Raw genomic sequence first — 20366 nt, 5'->3', positions numbered from 1 at the left:
TGCACTCAATTATGCCAAATCTGGCCACACTGTTCCTAACACACACTGTTCATACAATATTATAATTAAATTACGTACTAATTTAAAACAATGATTTTGGTATTTAAAAACCTGGTATTCAAAAATCATGTAAAAAAATTTTCTTATGAAAAAGTACTTTTTCAAAAAACGTTTCATAAATTAATAATGTAACTTTCCCCATATACATTAACTGGTACTAAGAAATGAGTATGCATATGCATGAAAAACAGAATTTATATATTTATTGACAAAGTTGGTAGCATACATCATATGTTATCAAAGATTCGTTCGTACATGTTATTAGCATCATTTTGAAAATACTAACTTTCTGTTTCTAATATAATGTGATATATACATTCATATTATGAAATATTTATTAAAAATTAATTTTCGATATCAGCATTTTAAATACATTAATAATGAGTTTAATATGGTATTGAAGTACTTTCTCGTATCTTACTGACCATGGCAGTACATTTGCAGAAACGTATTTATCAACCAAAAGGTTAGCATAAGTCACAGTTCATTGTCTTATCAGTATTGAATTATTATTTCCACGTGCCCGACATCTCTCCTCCTTGAGTACTATCGCGTTGAGGACTCTGCAAAAATATGCGAGTTAAGCATAAATTGTATAATATTAGAAAGAAAACGATTCGCTTACCTTGACATGTATTTGCTGTTTCAACATAGCAGCCCTTAGAATTAACATACGGGTTCGTCTCTGATAATCTTTACCGACGCTCATAGACTTTTCGAATGTTGTACTGCGCTGATCAACATCCTTTGCGTACAAAATCTGAAAATACACAACAAATAATGTAAAAACACTACTGTATTATAAAAACATACATGCCGATAGTAACTAAATGTTAATACCAATGACGATTAACGGTTAATTACCTTATTGTGAGAATCTATACGAGCTTGAATTTGACCATCGAGAATTAACTGCATGAGCTCGTCTTCTAACTCTGAGACTGTTCTATTAAAAGCAGTTGCCATACGTCTCATATCCGCGCTCAAGTATGGGCTGAAATATTGTATTAACGCTCTATTTCGAATTTGCGTATACAACACATTAACGTGTGGCGCTATGTACATATCCAGTAGTATATTATCCTGTATTTCATCCAACAATTTTAAACATGATGCATACTTAGATTCGTAAAATTTGAAAATGATATCTCTTAATTGTGGTTCCAATTCTAGGAACAATTTGAAGGAACTGCTGAAAATGACTTGTTTCTGTAATTCATGTCTATCAAATGTAGCTAAAGCACAAAGTCCTCCATATAAAGCTACATTTCCAGGAGACAATAAATCTGGACAATCACAATGATCTAATGATGCCTGTAGAAAGTGTCTTGCAGCCATTTTATATTTTCTTGCTGCCAATTCTGCTAAACCAGCTGCAACTTTTAACTTTGTAACTATGGACTGATTATTATCTTTACCATGAACATCTGAGAAATCTGGTGTACTTTCAGCCTTTGTAACATAACTCAACACATGTGTCCAGTTTTGCAAGTAAACAGAAACTTTGATAACATTTAAACACATATTAACAACATGCTTCCCACTGGTGCAATAATCCCGTGCTCTGGAGTAACATTTTAAGGCATGGACAAGGTCCCCACAATCAAGATAATGATCTCCTAAATCGTCATGGCCCCTTCTGATGCTTTCTTTAATTGAATTACTTCTGTAGTTCTTTAGGTCTGTATCAAATTTTTCTAATTTCAGAGCAGCCTTTTTAGACTTAGATTCTATCCAAGCATAATCCACAGTTAACATGTCCTGAGATGTTGACTGTGCTGCAACATCTGGCAATCCTGGAGTGCCCACAGCTTGTGCTAGCTTTTTATGTAATATTGCATAAAGAGATACATTGTATGTTGTCATAACATAAGAAATGGCCATTTTTAATGCTTCTATCCTTAATATTGGACAATGATCAGCTATGTATATAAGCCTATATAGTTTGGCAAGACCTGTGTAGCTATTAGCATAGACTTCTAAGTCCTACAGAAAGAAGAAATAAAAAGTGTCTACAAGTGTTTGTTATTCATTGAAAAGCTAAATTATACATACCACTGTTGGATTTTCCACAATATATGGTTCTTCCTCTGAATTGTCATTGTCTTCTGTAGGAGTATCAACTTGCATAGGCTCCACCACATTTTGCTAAACATGTAAGATATTATCAAACACAAATTGCCTACTGTATAAAAAGATAAATATTTTACAACATTTAAAATTCATAGTATTATTCTTACAGATATTAGTGTCTAAGAAAGAATAGTAAAGTGACGACGTTAATAAAATGTAATGTAATGCAATCTCAAAAAGAAAAGATGACAGGTGACCAGATAACTTTTGAATGCATTATAATAAAAACCATTATTATATATTCGATTTACACATGCAATTGTGCGTTGTTTTTAAATATTACCTGAACATCGTGAACTTGTAACGGCATGTCAACGTTCTCCGCTACGTTACACCTCAGGAACTATAAATGAAAACAAAACTTCACGAATACAGTATGTAATATGCACAGAGAACGAAATATACACATATGATGAGTACAGTGCAGGAAACTGAAGCCATCAAAGTAACTAAACATTTTTCGCGACTACGTTCACACAGAGTAATAACGGTTTTTACTTTTTGCAAATTTATATTTCTACCAAAATAAGCGTTTAACTCTTAGATACCGGAAGTCCTACACTAAATGCGTGCCAGGAGACAATTGTTTCGTGAGAGTATCTTGACTTTTCCATCGCTATACAAGTTAACAGTATAAATAAACAATATTTATTTCAATTCTTTACAAAGTATACGAAGCAAATTGTATAATATTAATTTTTATTTTAACATGTTTGTAACCGCTTATAGCGTCAAAATGAACGACTAATAAAGAAGTACAAGCATTTAAAAATTAAACTGAAAGGGTTCAAACAGTATTTATAAGTATAAGCATTAAACGTAATTCGGAAAATAACTCTTGAAATGCGTGTAAATATATTCCCTAATGCAGCCACTAAATTTGAATGGCAAAAACATTGATAAAGCGTGCATGTAAAACATTAATTAAAGTTGCCCAATTTTTTTTTTGGTTCTAATTATGATTATTCAATTTCACCAAAATAGATAGGAATATTTATGGTACACTGTACCAACGAATGCTTCAGTAACATGAAAATATACCAATGAAATATTCAGTTTTCTATGGGAAACACAAAACACTTGGTAGCAGTGATTCTTGCCGTTTAAGGGGAAAGTTACTAAATTTAATTAGGATACCCTCGATTATATTTAAAATTAGTATTAAATCTTGAGATTGTGTTCTCGATAAACTATCTGTGACCTTCATGGCTTTAATATCAAATCTTTGGGAAAATTGTTGCTTCGAATATAGGGTTTTCTTTTCTAAATTTGTCACTGCTTTGTTTCCTGTTATCGGTGACTACGCGGCACAAGCATACATAAAACAGATCTTGTTCAAAATTTTCGCATGTACACGAAGGATCTTGAATGATCGTTACCCTAATCAGTGATGTAGCTGGATGCATCTAAATTATAATAGTTCGTTCTAACTTTGTTAACATTTTTGGCTTAATGACATTGCTTTTTCGCTTCTTCGAAACTTTATAAGCTCATATACACGCGATTGGGCATAGTAAGAAAGTGTAAGGAGAAATTCCAAGTGCACCTGCACCCGGTGCGCGGTCTGGTAACACTGTGGTCGATACGATCGAACGCGAGATTATGTGGAACGTAACTAAGCTACATACCTGGTTCCAGAAGACGCGTGATATCTGTCTAGCAGTCGTGTCCAATATGGCGTTTGTATTGTGAATTGCATTAACGTGCAGGTAAGACATGGTAAAACTTGGTCGTTTTTCGATTTTCATCCGACAGATAAGTTAAACGATGAAAATCTGCGTAGCTTATGGTCGTGACTTTATGCGTTTGCTGGTACTTCTAATCGCGTTTTGTAGAACTGAATGTTAACGCAACATTTTCCTTAAAATATGTGAACTTCGTCAACCTTTGCACCTTCAAGGTCCGAATATTGAGGTACGTTTTCGATGACAGGTGTGTCATACGAAAAAAAAGTGTTCTCGATCGAATTATTTCGCAAAAAAGGCAAAGTTTTTATAGAACGAAGAAAAAAAACGTAGTTTGAGAGAGATTCGCTGAATGATCAAGTCCGACGTTGGCAACTGTTAGCGTATTTAGGTCTGAGCGAGGCAGAGCTGAATAAAATTTGCAATATAAATGTCTTAAATTCCGTTACAAGTAACGAATGTCAAAGCGAATATAAATAAAATAATATTTCAATTTAAGATGAAAATATAAAAAACGAAGTAATTTTAGTTGAATAATAAAAAACTTAAATAAAATGAAATAAATCTTTTGTTTGTATTTATTTTGGCACTTACTATTTGGTATAATGTTTCAAACAATTAAATCTCAAATGTGTTTGTTTCAAGTAAACCAATTTCTATTTAATGTAAAATATTACAGGTATATCCAAATATTAGGGCATAAATAAATATAAAATGAAGATATAGCTTATAAACAAATATTTAATACTATTCATACGATTGTATTTTAATAAAACTTTTCAATTTATTTCCACAGGTTCTGCTCCTGCCTCCAGTGCAATTGCTTTTGTAGATAAAGGGAATGAGATAAACATAGCAAATCTGTAGTCAAACAATGAACAATGAACTACAATGGGAATTTGCCAGATTGGCACCAATTTAATGCCCCACAGACGAATGAAGTAACACCTACAACTCAAAATGTGAACTCTGGTCATTTAACATTCATTCCTGGTGTTAGTCCACCAACATTGAATGCACATAGTCTTAGTTCAGATGGTTTCAATAAGCATCAAACTGAATCCAACTTCAATGCAAGAAATTTCCAATCCTATAGTAATGTCTCAAGTGGTCCAAATCTGTCTAACAACAGCCCTCTCACATCCATGGTACAAATGCAAAACTGCATTGGCCATTATGGTTCTCCAAATACAAGGAATCCTATGCTAGATAACTTGAATGTTTCTGTGAATCCTAGAAATACTACAATTGGAACTATAAACGATGAGATAGGATATAGAAGTAACCAGGTGCCTTTCAATGGACCTATTGGTCACTTAAGTGGGCCAAGTTGCAATCTAAATGCGGTAACTGGGCCTGCTCCTGGCCCTGGGCCCCAAACTAATTCTGGACCAGGACCTGGACCTAATCCTGTAAATGGAACTGGGCCAGGTTCTATGTTTGGATCTGATCCTAGACATGGGCATGGACCTGTATCTGGATCAGGGCCTGGACCAAACTCAGGAGCTGGAAATATGGGATCCAGGAATACTAATATTGGTTCAGTACCTCATGGAAAGCCTGGACCTTCCTCATTTGTGCCTTGCAAGGGACTGTGCTGTAATACAGATCCTAACATTAATTACCAACAATGGGAAAAATTTGGATCTTATCAAAATAATACATCGTACACGGACAATGTACACCCATCAAGCTACCAAATAGAAAACAGGCACTTTGGGAATAATTGTAATTTTAGAAAGGACAATCTGAAAAGTAAAGAAGCAATGGGATCTGTATTGCCGAATGTATCTGCGGTAGATCATAGAAGAAACTTTACCGATTACAAATACCATAAAGATCATTTAACACATAGAAACTATTCAGCATCTTCAGGCGTGTTTCATAACTATTCTATACAGAATTACAATTATTCACCCGAACATCAAAAGTACCCTTATCCTGTTAAAGGACATCCAAAGAGGAATAATATGAATATGTCAAATTCAGGAATGCTTAAGCATCAAGAACAAAATTTTATTGCTCAACAAAAATTTAATAATAAACCATTTCATTATCAAAATGAAAATATGTTACCTGAAGGCGTGCCTACTTTAAATGTTGCCGGAAACATTGCATCAACCTCCCAGAATCCTTATTTTAGTTCACAATATGCAAGGACCATTCCAACAGAAATATCTCGTGAATGTCAAGAAACTACTGATAATGTTGCAGTAATAAATAGAATGCCAGGTACTTATATGCACAATTCTCCTGCTCAACAACAAGTTTATCAACATAAAATTGCAATGCAAAAGTTTTCAATGGAAAATCATCTTCGGGAATTGAGTAGAATACCCGGGTACCAATCACATCCAAAATACAAAGAATGTATTCTGAGGTACAGAGAAATATTGAAATTACAGCAATCAACGGGATATCAAAATCCCATTCAACAAACTTCGCGTGTTGCGACGCCGGTTAACGCTGTGGTACCACCGATTAATTTACAATTTGATCAAAATGGTATGTTAATAAACTCAAATTTCGTGGCGGAAGGTTTTCCTAAATTGCAGCATACACCGACTGCAGAACAACAGTCGAAAAATATGGAGAAACAACAGAAGGACCAAGCTATTGCTATAGCCAATGAAAAATGTCAAGAAACACAACAGTCAGGACAATTAATGGTTCCCTCGCAAAGTGAACATACTTCTTCCTCGTGCACGGAGAACTTTCAAAAACAGTTTTCAATACACAAAGATTTTAATCAAAACCAATTAAAAGTACAAACGAACGAGAGTCGTAGGTTTGATGCCCTGAATACGGATACTAGCAACAAAACAATGATGCAACAGAAAGCTTCTAAACAATTTGCCAATAAGCCAGACCTTGATGTTCGACAATTTTTGGCTAATTGGGACGAAACTGACGACGAGGAAGGACCGACATCGAATTTGCCAGATACTGTTTTAAGTGATACCACTCCAGTCGTAGTCGTGAGCTATGAGAACGTAGATCTTTCCGCGAAAACACCACCAAATATAGAGGTGTCCAGAAGGGACAGCTTCGATTCGAACGAAACGACGTTGAACAACGAGAAAGAGGCTGAAGTAAACATGGTAACAACGCAAGATTGTTTGACGATATCGTATTCGTCGTCAAAAAGCACTGAAATTGCCAAAACCACTAAACGGACTATAGAAGAAGGTGTGGTAAAACCTGGGAGTATCTTACATTGTATAAGCAATGGCCCTGATGAGATACCCATGATACATATAGTAGATAACTTAGAAATAAGCAACATTTTAGGAGCGTCCGAAGATCAGGTTATAGAGACTTTAGAAAAGCAAAAGACAATATCGTTCTTTAGAGAAGCTAATGATGAAACAAAAGCGGTCGCTCTTAAAAGTGTCGAACAGCATAACAAGAATGAAACTTGTGTATTGTCTACTAATTACAATACGTCTCTCGGTAACGTGAATAAGAACACAAATATTCAGGATTCTAGGATTTCAGAAACAATTCAAACGGACACCGCGTCGATAAATAATCAAGAACTAAGAGTTTCATCAGCATCAGCAAAAAGTAATTTAGACATTACTGACAATCTAGATCTGAAGAAGCAAAACAGTTTCGCCAGTGAAGAATCCCATAATCCTGATGACATAAGCTTACCAGATCTACCAACATCTGAGTGTACACCAATCTCCACAACTTTAAACACGCCTATTCATTCTGATAGCGAGGAATCTTCGCAAAATATCGAAGATCTATCTATATCTACGAATCCGATAGAAGTAATGCAAAACAGTCCGGTAATTAGCTTTACACAGTCTCCAGTCAAAATGGAACCGTACGGGCAATTGAGCAGCGGAGATAGACTTAAAAATAGATCTCTTGGTACATTAGAATTGGAATTTCAAAAAGAAAATAGTTACAAAGACAACGACGCTACTAGTACCCACGAGCAAGAAGTAAATCTTAGTAATTTCGACTTCTCTGCAGGTAGTTCTAAAACAAAATCTGCTGAGATTGTTAGAGATAAGCAAGTCAAGAGTCTTAGAACTAATATGATAAAAAGGAAAGTTTTCTTAATAAATAGTAAAGAAAACGATACAAGAGTTTCGGACACATGCGCTGCTTTAACATCCATCGCGTATGAACTAGAGGTTCAACAAGAGGCAGTAGAAAGTGAAAAGAATTCGGAATGTGAATCTCCTAACTCTGCGCATGAAGGAAAACATAAAAGTTTGAGAAAATCAACAGATTCAATGAAATCTGTAATTCAAAATAGTGACTCTATAACAGATGTAAATAATATCGTACATGCCGTGATTTTAACTGATTCTAATGTAAATTTGACGAGTGCTATGGAGTCTGACGACGAAACTGAAGCATCCAAACAAGAAAGAGAGTTATCCAAGAGCCAGAAAATACAACATTTGAATGTATCTATTAATACTATTAACCCAACTCTGTCAGAAGCTGATTTAAACACAAGGAAAAGAATAAAGGAATCTGTAGTTTGGGAAGATAAATGCGTGGATGGAAATGTAGATAAATTATTGAAAGTCCAGAAAAGAAATGTGGAACATTCAACACAATCGAAACATTCTGACATGAAAAGATTCGTTGATGACGATTCAAACTCATCTAAAGGTGATGAACATTCTGTGTGCCATATGACTTCTCAATACAAGAATTATTCCGTTGCTGTGATAAAAGATAACACTATTTTAAGTGATCAGAAATCACACAGCACCACAGAGAAAATTATAAATGTTTGCTGTGAAAAGTCACCTGAATTTCAATTAAGAACAAACAATACCAAAGAGCTTTCTGAAGAGATAAAACTTAAGAAACATGTTTCTAACAAACTTATTTCAACATTGCATGAAAGTGTTCATTCTCAACAATCTAAGAGATCCGAATTATTGCACAAAGATTTGGAAACTGTAGATGGAGATCTTAGAGTTACTACAGACGAAATACGTCTGTTGAATGAGTATAGAAGAAAGAAAGATAGATTGCAGCAAGATAAAAATACAGAAGAAAAATTACAAACGGTAAATGATAATACGGTTTATCATAAAAACAATAAAATGGAATGTTCGCAACTTAAACAAAACAATGAATTATTAGCAGTACACAAAGAAAACCTGGAACAAAATGTTTCATCTCTGGTTAATGTAAATTCTGAGAATATAGAAACGCCAGATGAAGTAAATAGACATGCGTATTCAAAGAGTTTTGTTAAAAATGTTAACTCTGACTTTGGTATTCAAGTTGCGAATGTGAACTTAAAAATTAAGGACAGCGAGCTTGGAAAAGAATTGATCTTAAGAGATAACTGTCAGGAGCACATCAAAGATTCTCTGGACGGGATAAAGATCGAGATAAATTTTTCGCGTACAGAACGAAATTCGAAAGGACAGGAGCAGAATAAACAGTTGTTATATGAGAATTTCAAAGCACTAGATGATCGGAACGTGTATGAAATTGATAGTTCGCTTCCTTATTCTGTTCCCACCTATTCTAGTAATACACTAGACTGTCAGCGTCGGCTGCATTCTAAAGAACAAGAAACAATGGATAATTCGAAAATTTTTGACAAAGTTCATAAAGTAATTGAAAAATCTTCTACAATAGCAGACATTGCTTCTGGTGAAGCAAATAAAACTGAAAGCAATGCAGCAACATCAGCTACAGACACAAATGTATGTACAACTCTCAAAAAGAATGGAAGAAATTTATTAAAAGCAAATGAAGATGCTTTAATATCTGTTACTTCCAAAGCAATGCGTAATTTAACTTCAGAAAGTCAGTGTTTTAATAAATTATTACACAATAATGTATCGTGTAAAGATACATCAAAATCAGAGGTAATTGAGGGTACCAATTATTCTCTTGATGTTGATACAATTAAGTCAAAATGTGCAATATCTAATACTGCCATAGTTGATGCAAATAATATGTTAATTAAGGCAAAGACTAATTTTGAGGAAGAAGATAGTTCTGTGAACACAAAGGATGATAGTATAACTAGAATACAAAAACAAAGTTCTAATATACTAGAGACTTCTTCACAAGCAGCGATAGAAACATTAAAAAAGAACGACGAGAAAGAAGCGATTAGTGTACCTCACATGTCAAAGACTGTGAAAAAACTACCAGAGCTGAATCTGGTAGAATTGAGCACGAAATCGCTAAATTCCTTGAGCACTCTAAACTTCAATTTTGATAAGTTAGACTACAAAGAGTGCTCAGGTGTAAATTTCAATCACGTTCGTCCGTACGTGGATGAAGTCGGCGAGATGGACGACAATTACATGGGAAAGTGGAAGAAGCCAAAGATAGATCACATTTTTGAAGACTGTGAAATATTCCAAAGTACCAGTGGGTACATAAATCCTATTTTTTCAAGCATAGATAAACTGGAGGAGAATTTGCATACAGTTCCTGTGTACACTACCAAAGACGGAAAGATATCTTACAGTCCTAATCGAAGATTCGCACATCATGAATTGATGATGGAAACTCGCAAACGAGAGGGGTGTTCTACACGAAAGTCTCATTACACTGATACTTGGAATAGCTATTACAGTTCAAAGTTTCGCAAGTTATACAAGAAAAGACGACACCATAGTTTCAGTGACAGGAAAAGACATGAGTTTAAAGACATGAAGTGCCTATATGAACGTAAAAGAAACAATTTGGACGACTTTTGTGAGAGAAATCATGTTAAGTATAAAGACTACATGCATGGCATTAAAAGTAACAATGCAGTGGTATGTAAAATATACAGCAGTAGTGATTCTGACGAGGAAATTGTAGACCGCAATAAGTATCGTATTGTTGAAGCGAGCAATCAGAAAAAGAGTCACACTATCGAGAATAAAGTTACTACAATTACTTCTAAATTGCATAAGAGTGAATTGGTTACTGATGACTTAGACCTACAAAATAAAAATAAAGGAAGTACTACATCTGATGCCCATTCAAGCAAACAGGAAGAGACACATTTGGTTCAGTCACATACTTCCAATAAAGATAATAACGAAAAAAATTGTCAGACTACTGATAATAATTTCAGCAATATTCTTACTTCAGATGCACATACTTCAGTCGTATTACATTCGAACTACGAGAACGCAGATGAAAATATTAAATCAGATGTAAATGAATTCTCAACATCAACTATATCCCACGATTTTACTTCAGAAAACCTTCAGTTAAACAAAGATAATGATTCAAATGATAAATATCTTAGCCCAAATCCTATTGTAATTGTAGATACAAATACTTCTAGCAATGTTAAAGAAACGATAAGTATTATAGATAAATTGTCGAATTCAACGTTTCTGGAAGAAGTAGCTTTATTGAATAAGAATGATCAAATTCTTAGTTCATATTCTGATAAAGAGAACAAAAATGATGAAATGCAGGTCTTAGAAGATCCTGTACATATTAAGGAACAAACAGAAGAAAATAATCTACAGATATTGGATATCCAAGCTTCCCCTTTGGGAACTGAAGATAATTTTGAAAATATGAACCATACTGAAACTTGTAAAGTTTTAAACATTAATCAGATTAGTAACACGATTGAACAAACGTCAGAAGTTTTTTTAAAGCCAGAAGAATCCACAAATACATCTACCGAAATAATAGATACATCATTTATAAAAGATATGGGCGAAGTAAATGACAAAAAGCTTATAAAATTTGGGGAAAGTAATTTAGTCTGTGAACAAGAGAGTAATAAATTTATTGAGAAAGTACAAACTTTAAATGAAGAACAAAAGCACGAAGAGAGTACAAATAAAGACATAGAAGAGAATATTGAATCTTTAGACTACGAAAACGGTGATTTGCCGAAAGACAGCTCAAAAATAAATACTGATACTTGCATGAACCAAGAGGAATTTGAATCTCAAATAATGAAGGTAGATACAACTGATCAACAAAATCCAGATCATAGTTTTGTTGAAACAGTTAAGGATGATAGAAACGTAAACATGAATTGTGAACAAGCAAATGCTGTAATAGTTGAAAAATTTGAAGAATCGATTTTTGCAGATCTTTCCGAGAACACAGTTTATATTGAGAATGAGAATATCATTGAAAACAACGTGGAAATTCTTTTACCAACTATAAAGGATACTCCAACAGATCGTTCAATGGTATTATTTGATAATTTAAAAACGCATTCAAATATAAATTGCCTTAATGAACTCAAAGATGAACACAAAATTAATCTTAATCAAGATTCTTCAATAGAAAAAGAAATGCCAGTTTTGAGCGTATACTGTGCCCTCAAAGACTTTTCAATTGAGGATGCTGATAGTAGAACAAATGAACAGGAAGGAAAAGAGTGTCAGTCGTCGTCTTTTAATTCTTATAAAAGTCCAGGTCATTCATCAGAAAACAATACAGACATGAAAGCAATACCCAAGCTTGTCATAAAGAAAACTGAGACAAGTTCAAAATCAGAATGTTCATTAGATTATGCAGAATTTGAGAATCTTGCTCATAAGTATGATACAAAACTCTTAACTGATGTACGCCAAAAAATACCAAAAATGATAATTACGAAAAACAGATCTCGTTCGGTAACCCCTACCGTTGAAATTTTGGACAGATCTAAATCTGAAAGAATACAACAGATACCTTTCTCAGAAAAGAATGATACCTGCATAGATGTGGATAATGGTGATTCTGAACTGTACACATTAAAATATAATAATTATGCAAGCAAAGTACCAAAAGTAAAAATAAAATTAGAGGATATATCTTCTAAGGATTTAAAGTTATATTTGAAAAGAAAAGCTATTAAACAGAGCATTTCAAAGGTAAAGATTAAAAAAATTAAAACACAGGAAAATAAGACTTCAACAACGAAATTTGAAACGGAAGATAGTTCAGAAATAGAAACGACTGATACTGATAATGATGAGAAAACTGTACGGGAGTCATTAACCAATGATGCTGAAAAAGTACCAAAATTGAAGTTAAGAATGCAAGAAGAAGGCAAGTCGTCATCGCCAGACAGAACCAAAGAGAAAGATATGAGTATTTCGAAAATGCCTTTCAAAAAAACTAGGAGAACAAGAGAAGAAGATACAAGACATTCTATAAAATACGATAAAACTACAATTAATGATGATGAGATAAAAGGAAAATATTCACAGTACATTACTGAAAAAATTCCCAAAGTTATAATAAAAAGAACACAAATTGGCACAGAATTCAAATGCGAAATTAGTAAATGTAAGAAGACTTTAGAAATTGAAACATCAAAGTGGCAACCAAAAGTTAAACTACAAAGACTCGAAGTTTTGGATCACATGGTCATGGATTTAAATCAATCAAAAGTCATATTGAAAGACAAATCTCTTATAAAGACAATGACTAATATGTCTGTACATACTGAAGATAATATTAGTAATAAAGATTTAAATCACGATAGTAAAGTAAAACTATGTAGATCTAGCTCAGCATCAAACTTGTCTCCTGTTAAGTGTAAACAGAGAAGATTATCTGACCCTGATTACATGAAAGTAAATGCAAAGTCAGTTGATTTCATTAATGGTAGTTCCAGAGACAATAAACATGAAGCACTGAATATTAATGAAATATCTAATCTCAAAGCAGTTGACAGTGAGAACAAAAATTTAAAAAAGAACAGTAAGAAAAGACTACTTTCTCAACATAGTAAGGTGAATTATAATAGTCAAAATGATGAAAGTGAAAATGAGATAAAAGAATCAATTAAATCTAAGAATATTACAGAGAGCTCCTTTAAAAATCTTTTAATGAACGATAACAATGATCCAGTGGCTGAGAAAAAGGAATATTCACCTTTTGGGACCAAGGAAAATACATCTTGCATAGAAGATAAACTTGTAAGATCTGGAATTATACGTTCGCGTAATTTTGATGATACCGACAATTCCATAATTAAAGTTGACTCTTCGGATGAAAGTCAAACCACTATAGAACTTCTACCAGCGTCTCCCGATAGCAGTGAAGATGAATCAAAAAATTGTAAATTTGAAAGTACAAATAGACTACATATAAAAGATGCAGTACCAACTCAATTGGAGTTGGAATTAGAACTTATCGATAATAGTAATATACAACGTTCAGATGTACTTGCGCCGAAAATTAATGAATTAAACTTCATGAACATCGAAAAATGCGATCATCCATCACAGTTCAGAAAATACACTAACAAAGAATTGGCGAAAGCATATTTCAGTAATCTTCAATGTTCTTCGCGAAATACCTTCGACCAACACAAGGCACAAAGTTCAGAAAGAAATTCAAATAACAATTTTTATTGTAATGACTTGTTAGTTAAAGAAGTATTAGCTGCTAAGGAAACACTAAAGAAATGTCTAACTCGATCTGTAGACGAAAATACAGAAAAGAAAATATCGAGACATAAAACAGTAGCAGAAAAGAAGCAAGGTTTAAGTTTCAATTTTAAGAACCTTGAAAAGTCCTATAGTAAGTCTGAAGATGTACACTGTAACAATGATAATGAAAACGTGAAGATATATAAAAAATCGGGAAGTTCAGAAAAGAAAGACCATAAATCTACTCTTAAATTAAACATTGGGGAAGTGGAAGATAAATTACCCTCTGCAGGAAAAAACTTAAACTCAAAATTAAATGAGTTACAAGATGAAATACCTTACTCTACAGAAAGTCCTACAGCTTCAACCTGCGGATATATTGGTGTATCCGACACAACTACCATTTCTTTAAAAGCTACTAAGAAATTTGGTCGAATTACAACAGATGAAGAATCCTCAAATATAACAGCAGACAGTTTTCATCTGACGAATAAGGAAAGTAACATACATGATACAGAAATGTCCCAAGGCGAAATATCTGAAGAGAAGACGACTAGTAGTACTCAAAATCAGAAAGATAATAACAGTAGAAATGAAACAAAAACAAATGAAGACAATATGCCATTATTAGTGCCAGAGTCTGCTTTAAATTTTGATTCGAGTTCAGATAGAGATAGTTCGAGATCTCCGCCTGTTATAACGAACCAAGAAGAAGCGGAAAATGGGACAGAAAATGCAAAAGACATGAAGAGCAAAGTAATAACTTCAATTGAGAAAGTAGAAGAGAACGAGAAACATTCCTACAAAGACTGTGAAATGACTATCGCTGATATTATTACACAATTGGCTTACCATGAAAAAGTAAATAAAATTTTTTACTTTTTATAATTAAAAAGATTAGACATTCAATGTTTTCAACGAACCTAAACATTTTAATATAATGTTATAGGCAACAATCAAACATAGAAGATACTGCAATTTATGTGAAAGATGGTTCCCTACAACTTCGCGACATCGACGACATTTAGCTGGATATCAACACCGTTACATGGAATTGGCACAACGTAAAAGTATCCATGCTCTTTTCATTCTATTTACTGGCAAGCCCTGTCCAAGACTCTTGCCAGCAAACATTTTTCGCAAAGATTGTTCCATAGGGGAATTAACGCCTTTACAAATCGCTGTTCAGGTATAATTTTATAATTCGTTTTTATTTTATTAATACTCTACGGCTATGTAGAATAATGCGCCAGCTCTAAAAATGGTTTTTTCGATTTTACCTTTTCTAAATCTATGATATTCGATTCCTAATTTTGTTTAGTCTTGTGTTAATTAATTTTTTAATCACAGAAATTATATGGTTTACATACTTAAAGAAAAGTGAATTACTCGTCGATATAAGTCAACAATGTGTGACTTTATTAATTATTTGTTTCAGGATATTGCAAATTATGTAGAGCATACACAACAGGATTTTAAAACAAAAGAGTGATAGCACCAGTCACTGCAAATTATTTTGGCTGCGTACATACATTCCCTGTGATTGACTATAGTGGAAAAAATAGTGTGAGTACCTCTAAAAATAAAGTACTGTAAAGAACAGTAACTGAAAAAGTCTGTGACACTTTCAATCTCAATAGAATTGTACATGTTCATTATATAATTACTTCTAGTAGTAATAATATTACTATTGTACAATTACAAAAAGAAATTAACATCTATGAACTGTGCAAAAATGCGTTGTTGATCGATGTTAATTGTTAAAAGTTACTTGAAAAAAAATTATTTTGAGTAGTTAGATATTTAGCCAAAGATTTTAGCTACAAAGTACATGTTAGATTATTTATAGTTTTCGAAGACTGCACAGTCTTTTATTTGTACAAATGAAGTTTTATGAGTAATATAATAAGTGAATGTGCTCGTTATAAATTTTTATTTATATTATGAAAAGACTTATACGTATGATGTATAAATATCCATATATATATATACACACACACATACACGTATATAAATTTAAATATATATGTATATTTATTATTATTGTTTTAAGAAAGATATTTACTCTTACAACGTTAAACAGACCTAAAAATATATACAGTTATATTTGTATAAAATCAAATATTTTAAACAGAGGTAGTCAATGTAAAAGATATCTATATTGTATGTTATAAGATAAAATTAATGAACTATGAAATGTTAAAGTTTTTTAAATTAATGTAATGGGTATATATGGCTAGTAAAACATTCAATTACTGTTATAAATTTCAGAGTATACAAAGTTTATAGAAAAAATTATCTCAGTTATTATTACTCCAAATCGAATTTGTATTTAATAATGTAACATATTATGCAGAGTGTTCAGCTATCCTTGAAAAAAATTTTAATGGGAGATTCTAGAGGTCAAAATAAGACGAAAATCAAGAATAGTAATTTGTTGATTGAGGCTTCGTTAAAAAGTTATTAACGTTTAAAGTTCCGCTTGTAGAACGGCAATTTACGAACAGCTGTTCGCGCGCGATTTTAGTTCTCACCACAGGCGAGGTATGTGAGTAGATCTTACATTCAATGTATTTTTTCAGCCCATTTTTCTGGGGCTCTAGAACTCCATTAATATGCATTGTTTGAATTTTGAATCATTAAAATTCTTCAATCCGTCCAGAAGTTATGATTTTTTAAACATACGCATGAAATTTCAGTGCAACATTTCTAACCTCATATTGTATTTTCGAGAAAGAATTTTTTTCTCGAATGTGCGTGGGAATTCGGGGGTATGTGTATTCACCAAAAATGATTGCAATTGACCCCCGCAATCGAAAATAATTTTTTCAGAACGATTTGAAATTTTTTAATTTTGTCGAAAAATTTCACACCTTCTCGAATTTTTTTCTCGAAAGTGCGTAGGAATTCGGGGGTATCTGTATTCACCAAAAATGGTTGTAATCGACCCCCGCAACCGAAAATAATTTTTCCAGAATGATTTGAAATTTTTTAATTTCGCCGAAAAATTTTCCGGTCAGTATGGAACTTTAAACATTAATAACTTTTTAACGAAGCCTCAATCAAGAAATTGATATTCTTGATTTTCGTCTTATTTTGACCTCTAGAATCTCCCATTAAAATTTTTCCCAGGTGTGGCCGAACACCCTGTATATTTAAAGAATTTTGAATCTTCAAACTTATTTATTTCTTTATAATATAAAAAATATAAACATTTGTTTTCTTAATTCAACGGTAACGTTTCATAGTTCATGGAAAAATTTACACATAATACAGTGATACCTGTTCACTCCCTCTGTCACATGTTTATGTTTGATTCAAACTATTTAAATGTGCCTAATGAGTTACTGTTCATAAAGTAATGAAATTTTTAATTATTTTAAATGTTATTAATGTTTTTCTTATTATTATATTAATACATATGTACTGGGAGTATGAAAAATCCTTAAAGAATAAGTTCCTGAAAATAGAAAGAAAAGGAATAGATATATTTCCTGTTAAGAGGCTAAACAGGTATTAGTACAGGGTTTTAGTCTATATTGACAATCGCTTTATAGTTTTCTTTTTCCTGGTTTATATTATAAACAATAAAAAATATAATGAAAATCACTTTAACGATACGAAAGATCTAGTTCTATCGTTAAATTTAACCAAATAGAAAAAAAAATATATATATATATATATATATTATATATTTTTTTTTGTATATATACATATACACACATAAGTTTATTACTTGTTATTCCACTTAATGTTTCGTTTCATAAGTTTATTTCAACGATTTCATATTTTATTCGCACGAGTGCCTTAAGATACACCTAACAGTATTTGTCGTATCGTGTTGTATATAAGATTAAATGAAACTATATATTTTATGCGTATTTCTAATGTTCTTGTATGAAATGTGCATAACGTATGTTACAATTATGGGAACATATAATAAAAAAATGTACAGTTGTTTAAAATATATAAGCTATCTTTTTGTAAATTTTTGAATCAAATTTATGTTATTTATATATCTTTTAATGCAATTTTAATATAAAGGTCACTTTCATAGATGTGTACTTTAAAAATTGATATATGTATAAAGTAATTGATTAATTATGTACAGTGGGATAAGTGCTCTCATAATTAATGCTTTGTTATGCACATATTTTATATCAGTGTGTGTTCTATGTGCCTAAATTTTAAAGAATTTATATACATTAAAGTTCAAACATGCATAATACTACTTATGCACATTTAACATAATATAATAATGCATCACATGTATATTTTGTAGAGAAAAAAATATGAAAGATTTTTATAAATACTGATAATTATGTGGTGATGAATTGTATCTATTTGGTAGCATGTGTGCTATGCTTTAAAATAAACCTAAAAATTTTTAAATATCTTAGTTATGGATATATAATATCCATGTAAAATAAATGCAACAAAATTACAAATACGGCATTTTTTATCCAACATTATAATAATCGACCAAATTTGAGTATTTCAATTTTTTTTTCATTTCAATATAATTAGTTCATTATACAGATTTTAAAAAACCAACATATTCTTGAAAAATCGAATTATATTCAACACATACTTTACTTGGATAAGCAATGGATTTTTAGTACATTTAATTATTGACTTCCATTAATATAAATTAATGTAAGATTGCACTGATTCAGATATTTTCAATAAAAAAATTTATATTTAAGAATATGAATAATTATTTTATTCTTTGATATAGTTATATTGCTATTGAATTCGAAGATCAAATTTTCTGTACAAGTTAAGAATCAATTTATAATACAACTGATATATAGAGGTGTATAATTTAGAAATGACATATTCTGCTATTTTTTCAGTAGAATTTATTAAGAATTTTCAAATCATTTTTAACAGAATTTCAAGTTAAATAACATTCCATGCATTAAATAACAATCTAATTTTGATGCACCCATCAGACTGTAGAAAGTAATGTAATATCTTTAAAATGATCTAAATATCGAACTTTAATTTGTAGTTTTTTTATACTTTCAAAAATTTCGACTTCATATTACATGTCAGATACGAGTCAAATGCAGCAACATTTGAATGGGGCAAACCTGTATAGTAAAATAAGAGCAATTGTATATTTTTACAATGTTTACAATTGATCATTTCATAAAAAATATTAATTTTTTAAATAATTTTAACTATGCAATTTGGAATCAAGCGGGCAATTATACCAGTATTTATCAAAGTAAATGGCAAGATAAAAAATTTTTAATGTAAAAAAAACGTGGAAAATTTAGACATCTCTTTTCGATAATGTATCGATCATTTATGTTAACAATTGCAGGAGTATATTTTTCATATATCATTTTAAATATATCACTTACTCCGGGTGCAGAAATTCTTTTTCTTCTTAGGGTGGTGCCTTCTAAATAAACTTAAAAAACACTGGTTTATATAGTTCTGTTAGTTTTATACACTGCGTGTGGATTAATACATAATAAACGTGTGGCATATACAACACTAAGCTGCAAGTGTTTTAGATCTGTAACATCCTTTCAATTTTAATATCTCTAATGAATTAATTTAATTTTAAGTGACAGTTACAGTAAATTTCAAACAATTCGTGATTATGATATAATTAATCATGATATGCATTGGCAATAAAATTTAACGGCTATTTAAATTTTTGTAAGAATTTTATGACAATTTCAATTTTAATTGCAAACAACAATTTGACATATATTTCTAAAAACGTTATGTAAATGTTACATATCTAAACACAGAACCATTCCATAAATAAGAATAAGAAATTTTATTGGTAGAAGTAAGAATTGTATGAATCAATAGAATATTATCTGTTATTGTACTTAGGCTACAAAAGTGTATACAAAAGTCTAGTTAATATATTAAAGAAATAATAAATATTGAGAATTATCGTGTATCTTTTAATGTATTTATACATCCTAAGTTAAAATTATTTCTTTAATCAATACTCCTATTAAATTATTACAAAATGTATCACTGATTCATAGTTTTTAAAGCTGTACTGTTTTTATTCTAGACAAGGAGATAAATGCGTAGTAGTACAATTAAAAGATTAAAATTCTAATATTTTATAGAGAAAAGAGACCTTCTGCGCGAGTGGTATTGGAGTAAA

The 20366-nt window shown here is 31.6% G+C and overlaps 2 protein-coding genes across 3 annotated transcripts; one reads left to right on the top strand and one right to left on the bottom strand.

Moving 5' to 3' along the window:
• Nucleotides 1–239: 239 nt before the first annotated feature.
• Nucleotides 240–2615, bottom strand: Csn1b (COP9 signalosome subunit 1b). Its single transcript, XM_076764701.1, has 5 exons — nucleotides 2477–2615; nucleotides 2116–2208; nucleotides 925–2046; nucleotides 686–820; nucleotides 240–623 (listed from the first exon to the last, which is right to left on the bottom strand). The coding sequence occupies exons 1-5, from the start codon at nucleotides 2501–2503 to the stop codon at nucleotides 570–572; spliced, it is 1431 nt and encodes a 476-aa protein (XP_076620816.1). The 5' UTR covers nucleotides 2504–2615; the 3' UTR covers nucleotides 240–569.
• Nucleotides 2616–3776: 1161 nt separating this feature from the next.
• Nucleotides 3777–20115, top strand: LOC143342116 (uncharacterized). Of its 2 annotated transcripts, none has more exons than XM_076765615.1 (4): nucleotides 3777–3902; nucleotides 4675–15082; nucleotides 15171–15410; nucleotides 15660–20115. In XM_076765615.1, the coding sequence occupies exons 2-4, from the start codon at nucleotides 4760–4762 to the stop codon at nucleotides 15711–15713; spliced, it is 10617 nt and encodes a 3538-aa protein (XP_076621730.1). In that variant the 5' UTR covers nucleotides 3777–3902; nucleotides 4675–4759; the 3' UTR covers nucleotides 15714–20115. The 2 variants fall into 2 exon arrangements, with proteins under 2 accessions (XP_076621730.1, XP_076621731.1); XM_076765616.1 differs by having other exon boundaries at nucleotides 3840–4107.
• The last annotated feature ends 251 nt before the right edge of the window (nucleotides 20116–20366 follow it).

The sequence above is a fragment of the Colletes latitarsis genome, chromosome 5 (assembly GCF_051014445.1).
Source record: "Colletes latitarsis isolate SP2378_abdomen chromosome 5, iyColLati1, whole genome shotgun sequence".
NCBI lineage: Eukaryota > Metazoa > Arthropoda > Insecta > Hymenoptera > Colletidae > Colletes > Colletes latitarsis.
This window is presented reverse-complemented; position numbering and strand designations above follow the sequence as displayed.